The sequence below is a fragment of the Electrona antarctica genome (genome assembly GCF_951216825.1).
Source record: "Electrona antarctica genome assembly, chromosome: 24".
Taxonomy (NCBI): Eukaryota; Metazoa; Chordata; class Actinopteri; order Myctophiformes; family Myctophidae; genus Electrona; species Electrona antarctica.
The window spans coordinates 31,542,802-31,563,520 of record NC_136803.1 but is presented as its reverse complement, the minus strand read 5'-3'; the positions used below and the strand labels follow the sequence as shown (position 1 = coordinate 31,563,520).

At 47.8% G+C, this 20,719-nt stretch overlaps 1 protein-coding gene across 1 annotated transcript in view; it reads right to left on the bottom strand.

Annotated features, from left to right (window-relative positions):
- agap1 (ArfGAP with GTPase domain, ankyrin repeat and PH domain 1) overlaps positions 1 to 20,396 on the bottom strand; it is a 148,191-nt gene extending 127,795 nt beyond the window's left edge. The window contains exon 1 of the mRNA XM_079495921.1: positions 18,127 to 20,396. Coding sequence (XP_079352047.1) covers positions 18,127 to 19,573 — 1,447 coding nt within the window. The 5' untranslated portion in view covers positions 19,574 to 20,396. The remainder of the gene's footprint in view (positions 1 to 18,126) is intronic.
- Positions 20,397 to 20,719: the final 323 nt, after the last annotated feature.

Here is a 20,719-nt window from a genome sequence, read left to right as displayed (position 1 = left end):
TTATAATTAATCCATCCATTGTAGAACTCTGGGGGTTTTTTTTTACAAAATGAAACCAAATCCATTTGGTTCTCAGAGTCACCGTAAATTGACAATGAGGATTTGACTGCTTTTGTTCTATAAAAAAAAAACGACTCGGGGACATATCATTATAAACATAAGGTAGTGAATGCTGTGAATGCTGCTGTATGGTTGGTTGATGCTAAACAACACATTATTAACAAGAAGGATTTTGTTTCCTGTATTTTTGCACGTGCCGAGGTTTCAACAATATGCCAATGCAGTGGTTCTCAAAGTGGGGTCCCCGGGGGGGACCTGAGGCCGATTCTAAAAAATTCTACATCCTGACAGTTTTCTGAAAAAGCTATGTTTCTATGTCAGTCGTTCGATTTTTCAAAAATAGCAGACCTACAAGCTCGTAGCGCGCCACTCGGTGGCACGCTACGAGCTACTATGAGCTTGTAGATCTGCTATTTTTCAATAGCTAAAGCATAACATGATGCTAACACCAAAAGGGGTTCCCGCCCAAAATGGGTTAATACAGTATCACAATCATTTTAACCACGATATCCATTTATAGGCTATGTTGGCTATTCAAAGACAGCTGCCGCACTGCATTGTTGTACATCTGCCATTTTTTTTAAATAATTTCCAATGTTTTAAAAACATAAATCATCTCTTCTCGGTTCTCCCTATATACAGTAGCTGGCACAAAGACACAAAACCCTTTCAGATGGGAGGCCCGCCGCGGCCAAATACAGCATCAAGCTGAGGGTCCTTCCTTTGGCACGACTGGGGTTTGAGAGCCATCGCCGTGCTGATGAATTATGGATGTTGAAACATCCATGCGTGTGGGGGGGGGGGGGGTGGGGTGTCCTTGTCATTCGACCTGCCTGTGGATCAGAGTCTTATATAAAAGGGCTTTAACCCATTAGGACCTGAAGACGATTCTACAAAATGCCTTCGAAATCATCGACAGTTTTCTGAAAGAAAACCCCATGCATGTTTCTATGTCCTTGGTTCTCAAACATTTTCATGTCAAGGACCCCCCGAAACATTATATGTAATTGGCCGCCGACCACCCATCTGAAAATATGTAGTTCCAGGGAGTCAGGGACCTCCCAGAATCAAGGCTTTGAGTTAAAAACATTCGCTCAGAGAGAAAATATATTCAAAGATTTGCACCACATTGTCACAATGTTTCAAAAATAGCAGACCTACAAGCACCGAGTGCCGCGCTACGAGCTTGTAGATCTGCTATTTGTCAAATAGCTAAAGTATAACATAACGCTATAAAACACCAAAAGGGGTTCCCTTCCCGTCGTCTAGAGCGGGTTAACGGGCAGGATAGAGAGCGGAGACACAACACAGTGGACTGCAGTGTACGGCTTTGCAAAGCCAGAGAGCTGAGCTGACGCTGTAGCCATATAGCCTGTTACCTACAGTGCTGGGCTGGGCTGGAGCTACTGCTGCTGCCAACAGATTAGCTTAAGCCAAATTCCAATATCCCAAAATCTCGGCCACTCGCTCACTCACACTCGATCACTCTAGCATGGTAGTGTTATCCCATTTTGAAATGAGATCAGATTCTAAAAATGTCTTCTACATCCTGACGGTTTTCTGAAAAAGCTATGTTTCTATGTCATGTCGTTCTTCGATTTTTCAAAAATAGCAGACCTACAAGCTCGTAGCGTGCCACTCGGTGGCGCGCTATGAGCTTGTAGATCTGCTATTTTTCAATAGCTAAAGCATAACATAATGCCAAAATGTGTGACCATCATCTTGTGGACTTCACGTAACTTACATGGAGGTTTTTTAAATATGTGGCCCTGAATACCACTATTGAACTCTGCAAATATACAAACTGCATTTGATTTAACATTCGGACGCTGACGTTATGTGATTGTATAGGCTCACACGATTGTCACATCAGGTCACGGATTTCACCATAACACACCACCATGCTGGAGCGATCGAGTGTGAGTGGCCAGGATTTTCGGTATTGGAATTTGGCTGTAGAGAGACTCGCTCTCTACAGCTAGCCTGCTGGCGACAGACAGCACAGGAGAACAGAATGCTGACGCGCACACGCACACGCACACGCACACACACACACACACAATACTACTATATGATGTCCTTGCCATTAGGCCGCAATTAACTGACCCTTTTTTAGCGGTAAATTAGCCATTAAGCCATTTATTGTGTGAGGGACCAGAAAAATGGCCCTTAGTTGCAACGTCTATTTCTGAAATTCTACTATACTTGTGAGGACGTTTGGCACAGTAGTAACACACACGCACACACACACACACACAAACACACACACGCATGCATGCATGCACATATACACACACAAACATGAACGCGAAACGGCTAATTAAGGATGCATTGTTACATTCTCCAGAGTTAAATCAGCTTAAAACTTTGCTGTGCCTTTGCATAATGTCTACATGTGCCTACATGGGGACCAAAACGCACGCACACGCACACACATACTGTGGCTTGTGCCATGATGTGCACCAAAACGCACGCACACACATACTGTGGCTTGTGCCATGATGTGCACCAAAACGCACGCACACACATACTGTGGCTTGTGCCATGATGTGCACCAAGACGCACGCACACACATACTGTGGCTTGTGCCATGATGTGCACCAAGACGCACGCACACACATACTGTGGCTTGTGCCATGATGTGCACCAAGACGCACGCACACAGTACACACATACTGTGGCTTGTGCCATGATGTGCACCAAGACGCACGCACACACATACTGTGGCTTGTGCCATGATGTGCACCAAGACGCACGCACACACATACTGTGGCTTGTGCCATGATGTGCACCAAGACGCACGCACACAGTACACACATACTGTGGCTTGTGCCATGATGTGCACCAAGACGCACGCACACACATACTGTGGCTTGTGCCATGATGTGCACCAAGACGCACGCACACACATACTGTGGCTTGTGCCATGATGTGCACCAAGACGCACGCACGCACACACTGTGGCTTGTGCCATGATGTGCACCAAGACGCACGCACACACATACTGTGGCTTGTGCCAAAGTACTGGCCAAGATTGCACAGACAACCACTCCAAAGCATGTCGAGTACTACAGGGTTGGATAGCGAACATGCGTGTGTGTGTGTGTGTGTGTGTGTGTGTGTGTGCGTGTGTGTGTGCGTGCGTGTGGCTATGAGATAGAACGCACGACCTCACTGCTTCTACATCTTCTTTTAAAGGGGCTCCTCCCTCCAAACCACAAACACACACGCTTAATTGCACCAGCAGACTCTCTAGTGTGCTTGCAAGTTCTTATGTGCATGGGCGCACAGACCCATGCACATACCACAAGACACGCATGCTCACACACACACACACACGCATGCTCACACACACGCATGCTCACACACACACGCATGCTCACACACACACACACACACACACACACACACACACACACACACACACACACACACACACACACACACACACACACACACACACACACACACACACACACACACACACACACACACACACACACACACACACACACACACAGTCATGTTCACCACAAGGTCCAATTTGGTCCTGAGGAGGAAGTGGGAGGGAGGGATGGGGGCGGGGAGGAGAGGAGACGAGTGGGGGAGGGGAGAGGACATGGGGGAAGTAGCATGATGTGAAGGCGAAGGTCACACACACACACACACACACACACACACACACACACACACACACACACACACACACACACACACACACACACACACACACACACACACACACACACACACACACACACACACACACACACACACACACACACACACACACACACACACACACACACACACACACACACACACACACACACACACACCTCTCTGTTGATTGCACAGTACTATCTCATTCTGTTTCTCTTCTTTCATCCCACCACATCGTTCTCAGTAACACACATGCACGCGCATGCACACACGCACACACACACACATACACATACGCACACACCACACATGGTGTTTGACCCCAGAATGACCTTGGCTCTGCCACAGGGACCAGAGGGCAACACAGTAGCAAACTAATAGGCGGGGGTGGTCTCTCTGTGTGTGTGTGTGTGTGTGTGTGTGTGGGTGTGTGTGTGTGTGTGTGTGTGTGTGTGTGTGTGTGTGTTCGTGTTTGTGTAAGACAAAGAATGGCTGGGTGTTAAGATGCCGTTTACGTTATGCAGACGCAGGTGGGAATAATCATAACATGATTAAACAAACGCACATGGGGGTCGCAAAGGGGTATGTCATGTGGTCTATACTTGCACAGCCTTTGTGATCTATACTGGTAGACAAACGGGGGGCCAAATACATACAACGTTGGGGGTCCTTGACATGAACATGTTTGAGAAGCACTGGTTTATAGAGTGTGAGGCTCTATGGAGGGCAGATGGAGCCATGGGCTGCATGCATTTCAGACTGTAGTTATTTTAACACACTTCTCACTGGCTCTGTAATGTCCAGCCTCAACAGGCCACACTGGGCCTATTACCGACGGTAGACATGACATATGCAGACGCATGCACGCGCACACGTGCACGCACGCACACAGACACATGCATGCATGCAAACGCACCAGAAAGAGAGAGAGAACCAATGCACTGGGGGAGTCATAAAGAATGCCCAGCAATGAGAGGGAATGAATGTACTGTGTGCACATGTTAAAATGGGAGAGGGAGATAGAGAGCAGGAAAAATGAATCACAAATGTATTGTTAAAACAGTCATAGAGTCGTAAAAACACAGCTAATGGAGAGAGGAAGAGAGAGAGGGGGGGGAGAGAGAGTGTGAGTGAGTGAGTGTGTGCGTACGCGCGCGCATATGTGTGTGCCTGTCTGCACGTGCGCACGCACATGCATACACACACACACGCAGACAGTGGACAGGGGGTGGACAGTGGTGCACCGTTGCACACCACACCAAACCTTCCACCAACACTGGTTAGGTGTCTGCCATCAAAATAATAATAATAATGGATTGCATTTTTATAGCGCCTTTCTGGTTCATTCATTCATACATTGGGAGATGAAGTGGCGAACAGTCGACGCCAGCGTCTCGACTCCTCACTTCCCACACCAATGGTGGCAAGCTCACACCGACCGACTCATTGGAGGCAATGTAGGGTTCGGTGTCTTGCCCAAGGACACTTTGACATGTAGACAGGAGGAGGAGCCGGGATTCGAACCGCCGACCCAGGGATCATTGGACGACCTGCTCTACCTCCTGAGCCACAGCCGCCCCCACACCAGGGGGAGCATGTGGGCACACCATTGCTCCAATCCCAGTACAAACACTGTTCAGGGTCATGAGAATAGTCAAACCAAACCCGGGGGCAGGTCAGGGACCTGATAACACGTCAAGTGGCCATAACAGTGAGTGACCATTGCTCTGATCAGCACATTATAGGTCTGCTATAGCGGCCTGACAATGTAGTCCAATTGGGGGGGTGGCCTAGTGGTCCAGACACATACCACATATAGGTGCATCATGCCTGACAGCATGTCGCGGGTTCGAGTCCCATTATTCACACCACTATTTATTACAGAGTCTGAGAATGCCTGTACACACCTATGAATGACAGAATGTCAACGCACACACCCGCTAACACAGTATAGAGTTGAATGTCTATATCCGTACTTACACGTACACGTGCACACACACACACCCACACACACACACACACACAGGGCCTGGCAAGTGGAGACAGCAGCTGGAGGAGGAGAGATGAGAGGAGGGAAGCGGGCAGAGGAGAGAAGGAAGGAAGGACTGAAAGAGCGAGGGAGTAGGCATCCCCATCCATCCATCTATTCATCCATTGGTGTGTGTGTGTGTGTGTGTGTGTGTGTGTGTGTGTGTGTGTGTGCGTGCTCTATTCATACATCCATCCCTCTTTCCATGCATCCCTCCCTCCTTCATCCACCGTGTCGCTTTTCTCTTAATAGGATTTTATCCCTATTATAACTATTGTAGGACAGAGTCTCAAGTATCACTCTGTGTGTGTGCGTGTGTGTGCGTGCGTGTGTGTGTGTGTGTGTGTGTGTGCGTGCTCGCAAGCGACGTGCGTGACATAAAGCGTGGATTCTGCATGCATATTTTGTGCAAAGCTAAAGGGGGGGGGGTGAATGCACACAGCATGTTGGCCTATTTAATATATACCGTTATATATATGTGTGTGTGTGTCAGACTGCCACAACAGCTTTGTTCGCTTCCCGCGTTTACGCGTCTTACTTGTATATGAATGAGAGAGAGAGATAGATAGAGAGAGAGATTCATGCGTTACTTTGTGTCATTTCGTACATTCAACGGCCTATACTTGATCACACCGTAGAGTTAAAGTACACAACTAACAACAACAAACGTGGCAGATCCACAAGCGCAAAGAAAAAGAACAAACTCCCGCACACAATCTTCAAATGCATCGCTCGATATCCTGTCTCGACATGTTTTGATATCATAAAGATAGCCTGATGAAGTCCGCATAGGCCCGAAGCTTTGCTGTTTCCCTATATTAAAGTTTTTTTCCACTGCATTTGAAGACAGTGTGCGGCAGGTGTTGGTTCTTTTTCGTTGTCGGGACTGCCATGCACTTTACCCTCTCCTAGGCACCTGTCGCCTGTAGGTGTGCAAGACCCGTGCTTTTTTATAGATCCACAAAGTGCAAAACGTGGCGACGGAAAGCGACGTGTTTCGAGCTTGAAGATCTGCCATTACCTTAGAATTTTAATCGTGAAAAGTAACACTTTTGGACACAGTGAGGTTTCTTTCCACCCGCCGACAGATTGATGTCCAAAACCGTTCCTTTTATTATAAGAACGTAGAAGCTTGCAGACCTGCCATTTCCACCGCTTTTCTGAGGTACTCTCGTGTGAGTGCAGTATTTGTGACCAGATTTGACTGAGAGCCTGCCATCGCGCAAACTTATTTTTTTCAAAATGAGTTAATAGCACAGGCAGACTCTTCACATACTAGAGCATCTCTGAAATAAGTGTCAGAGCTGAACTCGACATGTAAATATGAAATAAATGCTTAAACATAGCTAGGTGTAATGTTCAGAGTCCACATAAGTGAACCTTTCAAGCCTGTTTTCTCAACTCGCTGTTTTCTGCAAGACATTACTCTATAAGCCATATCTCCAAAACTGGTGGGTCAAACTGAACAACCAATATGTCAATTTGAAGCTATGATTCTCTGCTTTCATATGACATGAAAAAACGAAAATTCAAAAAAAATCTAATTTAAATTTACACATAAAAACAATTAATTTACAAAGAAAAACATTACGTGTTGAAATACGGAGATAAAAGGTTTCCGCCCGACGACAACGATAAGAGTGAAGAGACGGAGAGAGAGAGAGAGAGAGAGAGAGAGAGAGAGAGAGAGAGAACGTATGACAGAGTGAGAGAAGAAGGGAATAAGAGGGATATGGGCATGAGATGGAGAGAATGCTCCAGAGGAGAGAGAGAGAGAGAGGAGCACATCAAAGCAATTGGAAAGAAGAAAGAACAGTCTCTTCCACACTGCTGCAAGTCAAATGAGACTGCGTGTGTGTGTGTGTGTGTGTGTGTGTGTGTGTGTGTGTGTGTGTGTGTGTGTGTGTGTGTGTGTGTACGCATGCGTGCGTGACTGTAGCTAAATCAGAGGAGCGGAGCGAAAATCCGAGCGGGGGTACGAGCACTAATTGGCCTATGCAACCAAGAGAATTTAGGGGCAACCTCCGTGCTCTCTCTCTCTGTGTGTGTGTGTGTGTGTGTGTGTGTGTGTGTGTGTGTGTGTGTGTGTGTGTGTGTGTGTGTGTGTGTGTGTGTGTGTGCGCGCTCGGTAGGGAGTAGATAGTGAGAATGGAACGAACAGCGCACATAGCATGAGTGATTCCTCTGGGAACACACACACACACACACACACACACACACACACACACACACACACCAGGCTGCCTTTTGACAAACATGGCCTGTGCATTACTTCTGCATGGCTGTCAATATAGGTCACGCACTCACACAGCCAGCCACACCCATACCCTTCCAAACCCTGTCACACACACACATTCCCCTACATTCAAGTCCAGACACACACACACACACACACACACACACACACACACACACACACACACACACACACACACACACACACACACACACACACACACACACACACACACACACACACACACACACACACACACACACACACACACACACACACACACACACACACACACACACACACACACACACACACACGTTACAGTTGAGTGAGATGGATCAGGCTACAGCCTCTCACCTCAATGGAGGTGAGAGCCACACACCCCATTTTGACCTTCTCATTTTCAAAATAAAATATTGTTGCCATGATGTAATAATAATAATGGGTTTGCATTTTTATAGCGCTTTTCTGTGCATGACTATACGGTGCAAGACGAACGGACGTCTGACGTGGCCAAGTTCATCTGTCAGAAAACCTTGAGGGAAGACTTCTCCCCGGGCAATGGATAAGTTGTTGTCCTCACAAGTATAGTAACACAAGCGTGTGTGTGTGCGTGCGCGTGAGTTTGTGTGTGTGTGTGCATGTGCAGACACAGCGGTTTGTGCACTGTGGTGATCCACCAGAATGCATTAACCCATTCCGGGGCGGGAACCCCTTTTTGGTGTTTATAGCATTATGTTATACTTTAGCTAATGAAAAATAGCAGATCTACAAGCTCATAGTGCGGCACCGAGTGCCGCGCTACGAGCTTGTAAATCTGCATTTTTTTGAGAAATCGTGAAAACGTGGTGTAAATCTTTCAATATATTCTTTCAGAGCGAACGTTTTTAACTCAAATCTTTGTGTCTGGGGGGGGGGGGGGGGTCCCTGGAACTACATATTTTCAGATGGGGGTCAGCGGCCAATCACATATTTTTGGGAGTCCTTGACATGAAAATGTTTGAGAACCACTGACATAGAAACATGGGTTTTTCAGAAAACTGTCAGGATTCAGAAGGCATTTGTAGAATGGTCCTCAGGTCTACATAAATGGGTCAAGTGATGCTCTCAGCCATAGCGCTACAGTACAGTAAGCTTTAAATCCAGGAGTCCATAACACTACTAGTAAACCAATAAGGAACTGTAAAAAGGTCCACAGATCAAATCCATCTCTCTAGAGCTACCAGTGGTGTCGTATCTGATACTTCCACCATCAACAACCTGTTAAGGCACGGCACGCACACACACACACACACACACACACACACACACACACACACACACACACACACACACACACACACACACACACACACACACACACACACACACACACACACACACACACACACACACACACACACACACACACACACACACACACACACACACACACACACACACACACACACACACACACACACACACTCCAGAGAGCTTTTATCGGAGCTGTGCTTTCTCGATATTATCAATATTTAATCACACATCACGCCATCAAGTGTGTGCTCAGGTTTGGGGCTCAACGCATCACTCTGCCAGCCTACAGTATTTCCCTTCACACCAGGGGGGAGGGGGGATCTTCTCTGCCTTCCTGTGCCCGTCCACAGAGCTGGTATGAATCCTAGAAAGCAGGTTGACTAACTGTGGTCTGATTGCTAGAACCAAATGGACTAAAGCAGTGGTTTTCAACCAGTGGTCCTTAAGGAGGTTCCAGGTGTTCCCCAGCTAAATGGTGGCAAGTTGGTGACCAAATGGACCCATATAGACCTGTAACTCTTGAGAGTGTAAAATGAAACCCACAAATGCCAAACCCACCCACTCGGCTACAGCCAGCCTCTGCATTTCTCCTGCTACCCTACCCTGCAGCCCCCATGTGGGAAAACTAACCTTACAACACCACAGAACAGACTACATCTCACCAGCATTCATGTGGCCGCCGGCCCGGAGTTCATTTTCCACTTTGGTTAGCGTTCCCCTGCAAAGCCACAGCCTGCACCGTGGGTCATATAGTGGAAGAAACCCCCAGAGCAAGGTTATCTCTAAAGACAACAAACACGTTACCTGCCGACGGCCATTATGTGACAGGGGGGGGGAGAGAGAGAGGTTACCACCGACGTGGACGCTCGCCACTTCAAGGGGCGCCCTGGAATTCCAGAAATGTGGAAGCCACAAAGAGTCATGTGCACGCAGCGCGCACACGCACACACACACACACACACACACACACACACACACACACGATGAGTCCGTCAGTGTCATCAGAGCCAGGAGCTTAGAGCTGTTAGCTGATATGTATGAAGTGAGAGGAGATACACGGAGAGCCCCTGCCTCAGGGACCAGGCTCCGACCCCAACGCTATCTTAACATGCTAGAGAACTAGCTCTCCCAAAACCACATGTCTTGAAGTCAAACACTATATAGGCTCCATTATTGCCTTCATTTTAGTAACATTTTCAATTATTCAAATAATAGAGAAGCATTTTTTTCCCCCTAATGTTTAAAAAGAAAAGTTGTGAGTGCATAGATGTGTTATTTTGACTTTATTTCTTTTTTTAAGCCATTAAAGCTTTGAATTACCTTTTTCTTTTGAGTGGTGCAACCACTCCAAGGAACAGCAATGTCTGTGTTCACCTATGTGACACCTATGTGACTCGTGTTAACCTAATGTTTGTGTGTGACTCATGTGTGACTCATGAGTACCAGTAGGGGCGCTGTCGTGACAGAAACAGAGAGAGAGAAATAGTGCTGCACTGTTGCCTGCTAATGAGAGCGAGAGAGAGAGGGGGGGGGGGGGGGGGTAAGGGGGGAGTTGCACCACTCAGTTCACACGGGTGTGATTTTTTGTAAACGTAGAGTAAAACGCTCCTCAAACCCAAAGAAATGTAGTCTCTGTGACACATCTAGGGGCCACAATCTGCATTCAAAGATGTTCCTAGAAGCTTTGTCATTGCTCATAGCGTAGGATCAATGCCTTTTACGAATTTACGAAAGAGAATAAAACGCAAAGTTAGGACATGGAGATGCGTGAGAGATTTCTGTCCGACAGCAATGGGAATATTGAAAACCTGGCTACCTAAAAACAGACAGCACCAGCACCACTATAGAAGCCAAATCCAACCGCCCAATAGTATATTTAATTAAACCCATTTTGGGGCGGGAATCCCTTTTGGTGTTAGCATTATGTTATGCTTTAGCTATTGAAAAAATAGCAGATCTACAAGCTCATAGCGCGCCACCGAGTGGCGCGCTATGAGCTTGTAGGTCTGCTATTTTTGAAAAATCGAAGAACAACTGACATAGAAACATAGCTTTTTCAGAAAACTGTCAGGATGTAGAAGACATTTTTTAGAATCTGATCTCAGGTCAGAATGGGTTAACATAAATTAAAGGCTAGAGTAGGAGAACGTGGATGCTTGCCTGACCACCGACCAGTCCAGCCACCAGACTTATGCCTCTAAAGCCGGGTCAGTTGATCCTTGTGGCCTGCAGACAGAGGTTCATGGTAGGCTTTCCTGCCCCGAGGGTCAGACTGCAAACTGCCGCCCAGATGCCAGGGAAATGACCCACAAACCCCCTGAGGTATTCCAGAAAAGCCTTAAATTGACGCGGTACATTAACCCCACGAAACCTTTAGGGCTGGGATGGCAGTGAGAACTGCGGAAGAGAGAGTTTAAGTCTGGGACAATAGGGATCTAGTTCCAAACCCTTTGGCTAGGCGGCTACGGAATGACCTGAAAACCTTTATATAATGGGTTATGAGAGAACTTGGATGAACACAGGATATAAAGCCAAGGGTGCTCATTCCAGCACTAGTCTCTTGGATCGAGACAAGTTCACATGGTTTTTTTGAATGCTTTCACCCCAAAACAATCTGTATATCTAAGTATGTAAGTGCTGTAGTTTTTTTCTTAACATTTTTATCCCACAATTTTGTAACACATTTTTCCACCCGGTGCCAATTGCTGTAATCCTAGGCGATACTCTCCCTCTGCCAACCTGGGGAGAGCCCCGAACTTGAGCAGGCCGCCCGCTTCTTATCACTTGACAGGGCAGCGTTTCCCCTGGTAGGACATAGCGCGCGGGAAGGGACGCGTTATTACAACCAGTTCGAGAGAGATTTTAAAAATATATTCTCATGAACACGATTGAAAATTAAATGGCAGCATCCCGTGCGGTAATCTCAGTCAGCAGCGAAATTACACTCTCCGTTACCATTCGAAGATGAAAAGTACTCCAGCACGAGCAAAATAAATCTCCCTTCATTGATTTGAAAGAAGGGGACAATTCCTCTCAGTGAATAGATCTTGCATCTTCCCCTCGCAGAGTTTCACTCAGACACAAGTTGTATGAAGAACTACGAACACTGAACTACAATAAAGATGGCGGTGCATACAGTACAAAAGTCACCAATCCAGTGTGACATCTGCTTCAAATAACTGTGTACTTTAGGTGTCCTACCAGACCTGGTGTCCACCTCCAACAAACTGCAGTCCTGCTGTACTAGTTATATTTGCATTAACCCATTTCGACCTGAGGACGATTCTGAAAATTCCTTCTAAATCCTGACAGCTTTCTGGAAAAACCCATGTTTCGTTCTCAACCATGTTCATGTCAAGAACCCCCCAAAAATATCTGCATTTGGCCGCCGACCCCCATCTGAAAATATGTTGTTCCAAAAATATATTCAAAGATGTGTGAGCTTGTAGAATGGGTCCAGAATGGGTTAACACTAAACCCACCAGACTAATATTTTATTCATTAAAATAAGTATCGGATCGCAGCTTCAAAACGTGGCGAAGGAGAGAAAATCAGGAAAACAGCACCTAAAGATCCCAGGCCTCGATTCCCATGCATGTCGGAGATGCTTGCGTGTGTGTGTTCTATTTCAGGTCCGGGACTGTTTGTACTACGGAGCAGGCTGTAAGCTCACTGTTTATATACACAATGACTGCGCTGAACCACACACACACACACACACACACACACACACACACACACACACACACACACACACACACACACACACACACACACACACACACACACACACACACACACCCCAACAAACACCACATTCGTATACACAGGCATCGACGACGTCCATGGACACAAACCCACACACTAGAGTAGAGGGAAGATCAAGAATATCGGTTTGTTTTTTTGGGGAGTGGTTTTATGCACGACGGAAATCCAGTGAAAATACAACATGTGTTGTTTTCTAGGAGGAAGAGAGGAACTAACCAGGTTGTTCAACGGAGATGTCAAACAGTAATGATGAGAAAAGGTGCTCACACAGATCAAAACGGGATCAAGGCATAGATAAGAAAAGAGACCTACATCTGATCTACAAGGTCACAAGAGCTTGTAGATTTCCGGCTATTTTTGGAAATCCAGTTCAATCAGACCGTCGGTAAGTCAGTGTGCGCGTCTGGAAACTACTGCCAGCCTGTCTGTCTGTCTGTCTGTCTGTCTGTCTGATAGGCAGTCTATTTGTCTATCAAGAGGCACTCTGTACGGAATAAAGCTACTTCCTTCCTCCCTGGCATCAGTCTTTCCACGGCCCCCTCCCCTTCACAATGGAAAGAGGATGTAGTGTGTGTGTGTGTGTGTGTGCGCGTGCGTGCGTGCGTGCGTGCGTGCGTGCGTGCCACTTTGCGGAGCATCTTCTCTGCGTGCGTAGCTATGTGCCTGCCCGTGCACAGTGGAGCATGTCCACTGCTCCCAGTAGTGGGATGGGTAAATAAAATGCATGAGATTAAAAAGCAAAGGGCCGATGCACACTAAAGAGCTTCATCGACCGGTGCGTAGGCTGAAAGGAATAGACGCGCCGAAGTACTGACATCACTCGCTCGTCCCCTCGATTCCCCTGGTTCACGGAAGTAATTTCTCTATGGAGAATAACATGGGGTTGGGGTCATCTTAAAATCGTTTCATATAAGCATTGTGGTCCAAAAATAAACAAGCTGTCTCTGCGTTATTGTCAGGGAGTGTGTCTCTGTATCGTTTATGACAGTCAGTCACGCATATATGACTCATTCTAGCGAAAATGTAACTAATTCAGTAGCAGTAACAATAGTGTTTTCTCTCAGTCAGTTGATTCTTCATATCCATATGAGTGAAGCGGCTGGAATGACATTTTCAAACACAGTACTTATATGAGGCGATCTAAAATCCCCCTATGGGGATTACAATGCAAATAAAAAGTACATTAATCTGTGGATTTGCGCCCTCTACCGATATTGACGTCAGACTTAAACTCTAACCTAATATGCCTAAATGTAAGTCTAACCTCACAAACACTCTAACCCTAACACTAACCTCACAGAATTACAACCTCAATACCACGCCCACCTGGACGAAACACCTGGGAAAGAGTGAGTCCTCTCAGAAAACGGCTGCCCTGAGAGAGGGCTGAATAATGTGAGTGAAACTAAACGAGTGTCAGGCTATTATAGCCGATCTGCCATCTTCTGCGAAAGGTTTTTCCGCAGACCATTCGGATGCCTAGTGGGGTATTTAAGTGGTTACGTCCTACAGTGCTGCATGGGTAGCTCAACGTCAGGTGTGATGTTGAGTCTAATGAAAGACAAACAAGAGGGAAGGAGAAGCTCTGGTGAGCAGAACAAACATCAGGCACAGCCTGCCGTCCTGAACAAATACTGTCAGTCTGTCACCTATCAAATACACAACACAACATCCCCCCCCCCCCCTGAACATCAGCCAGTACCAATACCCGTTCCACAAGGTCGGTATTCTGACATAAATAAGGCTCTATGCACATTGGAAAGAAAATGGGCGTCTTCGTTCACACACAGGTCTTACCAATTATACTAATTAAGGCTCTGTAGCCTTAAGCACAGCCATAGAGTATTAAAGGGATAGAGACTGAACCGGAGCATCACCTAGAAGTAACAAACTATACTTCACAAGAACAATGTCAGTACAACAACAACAACAACAACAACAACAATGTTGATACAACTTTCACAAGTTGGCACCAGTGTTGTTTCTGGCAGCACATTTCAAATTTTAGTTTAGTCTCTGGAATGAAACTTAATTTAGTTTTAGTCATATTTTAGTCACCTGGAATGTCTAGTTAGACCAAATATAAGATTTTAGTCGACTAAACCTACAGTTGATTCAGTCGACTAAAATGTGTTTTGGCGGGCATTGATGCCGTCGTAATGACTGATTTTACACTTGCTGAGAATAGCCAATCTACAAGTTCACAACGCGTCGAGGAAATCAACACTGGTTGGCACGTGCTGATGCTACACAGACAAGAAGCGACGGCTGCAGCAGCTGCGTGTTAAGTTTGCAATGATGCGATTGGTTCTCGAGACCGGCCACGTATTATAGTGCATGTTGCCATAATAGTAGGGATGGAATATTTGGATATTTGTTGTTCTAAACATGCATAGAATATCAAACAAAAAAACATATATATATTTTCCCCTAATATTTTGGGGACAGCCTTAACCCATTTTGACCTGGGAACGATTCTACAAATGTCTTCTAAATCCTGACGGTTTTCTGAAAAACCCCATGTTTCTATGTCAGTCGTTCTCAAACATTTTCATGTCAAGGACTCCCAAAATGATATGTAATTGGCCGCCGACCCCCATCTGAAAATATGTTGTTCCAGGGACCAACCAGAAGCAAAGATTTGAGTTAAAAACGTTCGCTCGGAAAGAATATATATTCAAAGATTTGGGCCACATTTTCACATATTTCAAAAATAGCAGACCTACAAGCTCGTAGCGCGGCACTCGGTGCCGCGCTATGAGCTTGTAGATCTGCAATTTTTCAATAGCTAAAGTATAAAACACCAACAGGGGTTCCCGCCCAAAATCGGTTAAACACACTGGCTGAATCTAGAGCGCAACAAAACACACACACACACACACACACACACACACACACACACACACACAGCGTGACAGACAGACATAAGAAACAGTATATGGAGGGAGAGGGAGATGGAGAGAGAGCGAGGAAGCAGCAGAAATAGAGAATGTGGGGGTGGTGGGGGGAATCGGGGGGAGATGGGTATATGCAAAGATATAGAGACAAAGAGAGGGAAAAAAAAAGAGGTAGAGGGAGAAGCAGACATGAAGATGGAGAGGAAGCGTAGAGAGAGAGGTGACACTTGTCACATCCAACTTGGGAGAGTGTGAACCCCCGACACATCTCGCTGTGTGTGTGTGTGTGTGTGTGTGTGTGTGTGTGTGTGTGTGCGTCAAATCCTGTGAGGCAGCGATAAAAGGCTCTCGAAATAGAGCAGGGTTGAGCGCGAGGCCGAACAGTCTAAAAACTTAACTTCAGTGCAACAACATATCGATCCTCCCAGGAGTCATACACACGTCGTGCGCGTGAACAGACACCGTGTGTGATCACACACACACACACACACACACACACACACACACACACACACACACACACACACACACACACACACACACACACACACACACAGGCACAGGCACGCACACACACACACAGACGAAGGCTTCTCACCGCGTTTTAAAGATGGGGAACAGAGATAGCAGAGGGGGGTGAACGAGAGGTAAGAGCTGTCGAAATAAAACACTTTGGGACTTCGCGTAAAAAACGTCCGTCGGTGTGTCTGTCTCAGCAGGAAGTCCGGTGTTTGGATGCCCCCCTCACATACCAATGCACTGTACATGTGTACATGTGTGACACACATGATGTCTGTCTGGACATAGACTTGGAGAGAGAGAGAGAGAGAGAGAGAGAGAGAGAGAGAGAGAGAGAGAGAGAGAGAGAGCTCTCCTTTCCTACGTGGACGACGTATAACTAAATATATGCACAATTCCCTACGGTTTCTTGAGTACGACAGTTTTCTCTGAGTTGCACGGCTGTTTTTCACATTTCTACATTCCATTTTAAATCGTACAAACATCACTTTGTTTTGATTGTTTTGTTCCACTTTTGATTCGGCGGCAATGTAAAACATGTTTTCTCATGGCAATAATGAATGAAGCCCCTTTGAATGGAATTTAATTGAGAGAGAGAGAGAGAGAGAGAGAGAGAGAGAGAGAGAGAGAGAGAGAGAGAGAGAGAGAGAGAGAGAGAGAGAGAGAGAGCATGAGAAGATGGAGAGGAGAAAGCAGAGAGAAAGAAAGAAAGAAAGAAAGAAAGAAAGAAAGAAAGAAAGAAAGAAAGAGGGGGGTTGGAGAGCAACAGGCAAAGAGAAGAGAAGAGGAGAAGAGAAGAGGTGAAAAGGAGAGTGCAGCAGAACTGTACCTTGGTTTTGGTTTTACAGAAGGTGGCATATCAATTTCCTGCTCATTTTTCCCATAGCTTTGTTTGATTGGCTTGGCAGCAGGTTTGAACAGGTTAATACAGTACATACCTTCACATCCATTTCCGTTCTTTGACAGGGTAAAACAAAAAAACGTATGTTTATTCATGCCAATAAAGCTTCTTCTTTGGATATAATCCAATTGAATTGAATATTTCCAGTTCACAATGTGCTGCTGCTGCCGAGCCAAATCAAACAGATAAATGGGGGGGAAATTAACCATAACAGGAAAGGGATAATGCCACCTTCTGGGCACGGTTAATCTAATCTACGCACTGAGCTGTAGATTCTTGGTTGTTGACAAGGAGGAGAATGTGAGAGTAGAGGGAAGGAGAGAGGAGATGAGGAGAGGGTGTTTTTAGACCAGTGGTTCATGTCAAGGACTCCCAGATTGACACTAATTAGCCTGTGGACCCCCATTTGAAGAGATAATGACAGGGACCCCATAAGAGAAGATATTTTTTACGTCTCTAGCAGTGACCCGTTTAATTTCAAGGACCCCCAGTTTGACATGCATCAGGCTACGGACCCTGGGAACCCCAATTTAGATTGTAAAATCAATGTTAATTTAACTCTGAGAGTGTACAAATGGAACCAAATTGACCCGTTAGGGTCCATTTGTACACTCTCAGAGTTACAGACCCATAAGGGTCCATTTAGTTCCAAACTATCATTTAGCTGGGGACCCCCTGGAACTCCCTCAAGGACCCCTGGGGGTCCCCGGACGGACCCCCCTCTGGGAACCGCTGGTTCAGACGTCCTGTAACTTACCGTCTGTGTGCGAGCCGTTCATGCTCTCGGTGCTGGACTGGGACAGGACTGTCCGCTGGTGCCTCCGCAGTGAGCGGCCACCGCCGCTGGGGCTGCCCAGCGGCGTGGACGTGGCGCCGCCGTCCTTCCTGGAGAAGATCCCCGAGAAGAAGCGCACCAGGCGCCGCTCGTGGCCGCTCTGGCGCCCGCTCCCTCCGCGCAGGAGGAACCCTCCGCCGCCGTCCTTCTCGGCCGAGAGCCTCAGCAGGTCGCTGTTGTCCAGCGTGCGGTTCTTGCTGCCGCGGGCGCGCTCCCAGCGGCTCAGCTCCGACATGTCTGAGTCCTTCTTGTTGAGGACGGCGCCCACCTCCAGGGTCTTGCTCTTCTCCCGGGAGGAGAGCGCGGGGGAGGAGGAGGAGGAGGAGGCCGCCGGCTCATGATAGGCCGGGTTCTGGAGGACGGTGGCGGAGCGAGGGAGAGGTGTCGAGGCCGTCGATGATGCCGCCTCCGGTGGCGCTGGCGTGCTCTCCGCGCCCGCCGCCTCCGCCGCGTTGCGTCCGATGCACCCCGAGCTGCTGTGGTGGCGCTTGTCCTTGGCGAGCGCACGGAGCCGCAGCAGCTCGCCGCCCGTCCAGTGCCTGAAGCTGAAGCTTCGTCGGAGGAGGCCGGGCTGCTTCTTAGGGGGCGGTGGTGGCGGGGTTTCGGGGGGCGGCGGGGCCGCCGCCGCGGGCGTCACCGGAGTTGCCTTCCCGTTGCTCTTGGAGTGGGGCAGCTTCCCCTCACCGTTCGCCACCAGGCCCTCGGAGAGCCTCTCCTCTGCGCTCTTGGCTTTCAGAAGCTGCCTCCTCTTGTTGTTGTTGTTGACGCTGCAGCCGTTCTCCACGCTCCCCGCAGCAGCATCCGTTTCGGGGACGACCGCTTTGATACTTTCGGCGCAACACTCCCCCCTGAGCTCCTTCTTCTCCTCCGCCCCGGGGGTTTCCGCGTTCGGACTGCGCGGCGGCACCTTCCCTGCAGGGGCCTCCTTCCAAACCTTCTTGCCCAGCGGGCTGTCGGCGGCGGGCGCCTCCCTCTGTATTAAGTGATGCCTCCGGGCTATCTTCAGCCTCCGCAGCTCTAGCTGGCCCGTGCTAAACGTCCTGAAGGTCCTCATGTAGTTCGAGGACGAGGAGGAGAGGCACATGTCGTCCGAGCCCTCGTCCTCCACCTCCTGGAGCTGCTCCAGCAGGCAGCTCCTGCCGCCGCCGGGCGCCTCCACGGACGCCTCCCGGCGGTAGGCCACCACCTTGGGGTTCTCGGGCCGCCCCCGGGGGCCTCCTCCTCCTTCTTCCCCGGAGGGGGGTCCTCCGGTGGACCCCTCCTCCAGGCTCTCCTTCTTCACCAGCGTGAGAGAGATCCGGTAGACGGTTTTCCTCTGAGGTGTCCCTCTCTCCATCCTGTCAGAGTAGCTGCTGTCCAGAAGGTACATTCTTCATGAACACGACTACACTTATTCTCATTTGCGTTGTGTTTGAGCTTATATTGAGAGTGGACTGTATATCCCGTAATAGTAGAGATGGGGGGGGGGGGGGTGTTGGGAATACACACAAGACAGCAAAGAAGCGACAATGACCCGTAATTCACTTTATCCAGATGTGCAAACAGACGGACTTTGACGGAGGAAATACATTCCGCTCTTCATCCCGGAGGAATTTAAAACTGGCAGCAGAATGTCACAAACAGGCAGAACAGGCGCGTCTGATCCTCCTCTCTCTCTCTCTCTCTGTCACACACACACACACACACACACAGCGATCTTTAAAACAGAACAAACATCTTAATCGGGGCTATCCTCCGGAGATTTAAACGCTTTCCGTCAATGAAGGGAGCAAAAAAAAACACACTTTTGTTTTATTCCCAAAAAAATCTTCTTGTTCTTCTTACCCGAGACACACACACCAGTTATAGCCTTATTTGTGTCCCGTCCCGTCAGTGCATGGTGGGCTCGCTGTCGGCAGCGCGTCGCTCTCCACGTTATAATACTCCAAACATAATAAACATTATTCCAACAACAGCGGAGCGTCGCTCCGTGCGCCGTCGTGTCCCATTGTGTGAGGCTTCATCCCCCGCAGTGGAACCAACCTGACTGCTGCTCTCTCTCTATCACACAACATGAAGAAGAAGCATCGCTCCTCCGACTGCGATTGTGATTCAAATTGGGTTTAATTTACGGCCAAAACAAGCCTCCCCCGCTTTCTCTCTCTCTTCTCCTGTGCTCTCTCTCTCTCTTCGTTCACACGCAGTCAGTCTCCTTCTTCTCTCCCAGTAGAGCAAGAAAGACAAGCGACGGTACCATATCCATTCCCTTTCTCTCTCCACCGCTCTCTCTCTCTCTCTCTCTCTCTCTCCACAGTCACACACACTCCACCAGCAGCACAAGGCTAGAGGGAAGACGTGGAGCGGAGTTTAGTGACAACTGGATCAGGGGTCATCATTCATCGCCATGCTGGCTTATTTGTGGTGGACATTTATTTACTGTATGTCAGAATTCTATTTTTGCCACAGAGAGACAAACAAAATGTGGAAACGAGCTATAGCCCTAAATGACCATTAGCTATATGTAACACTGGGAGTG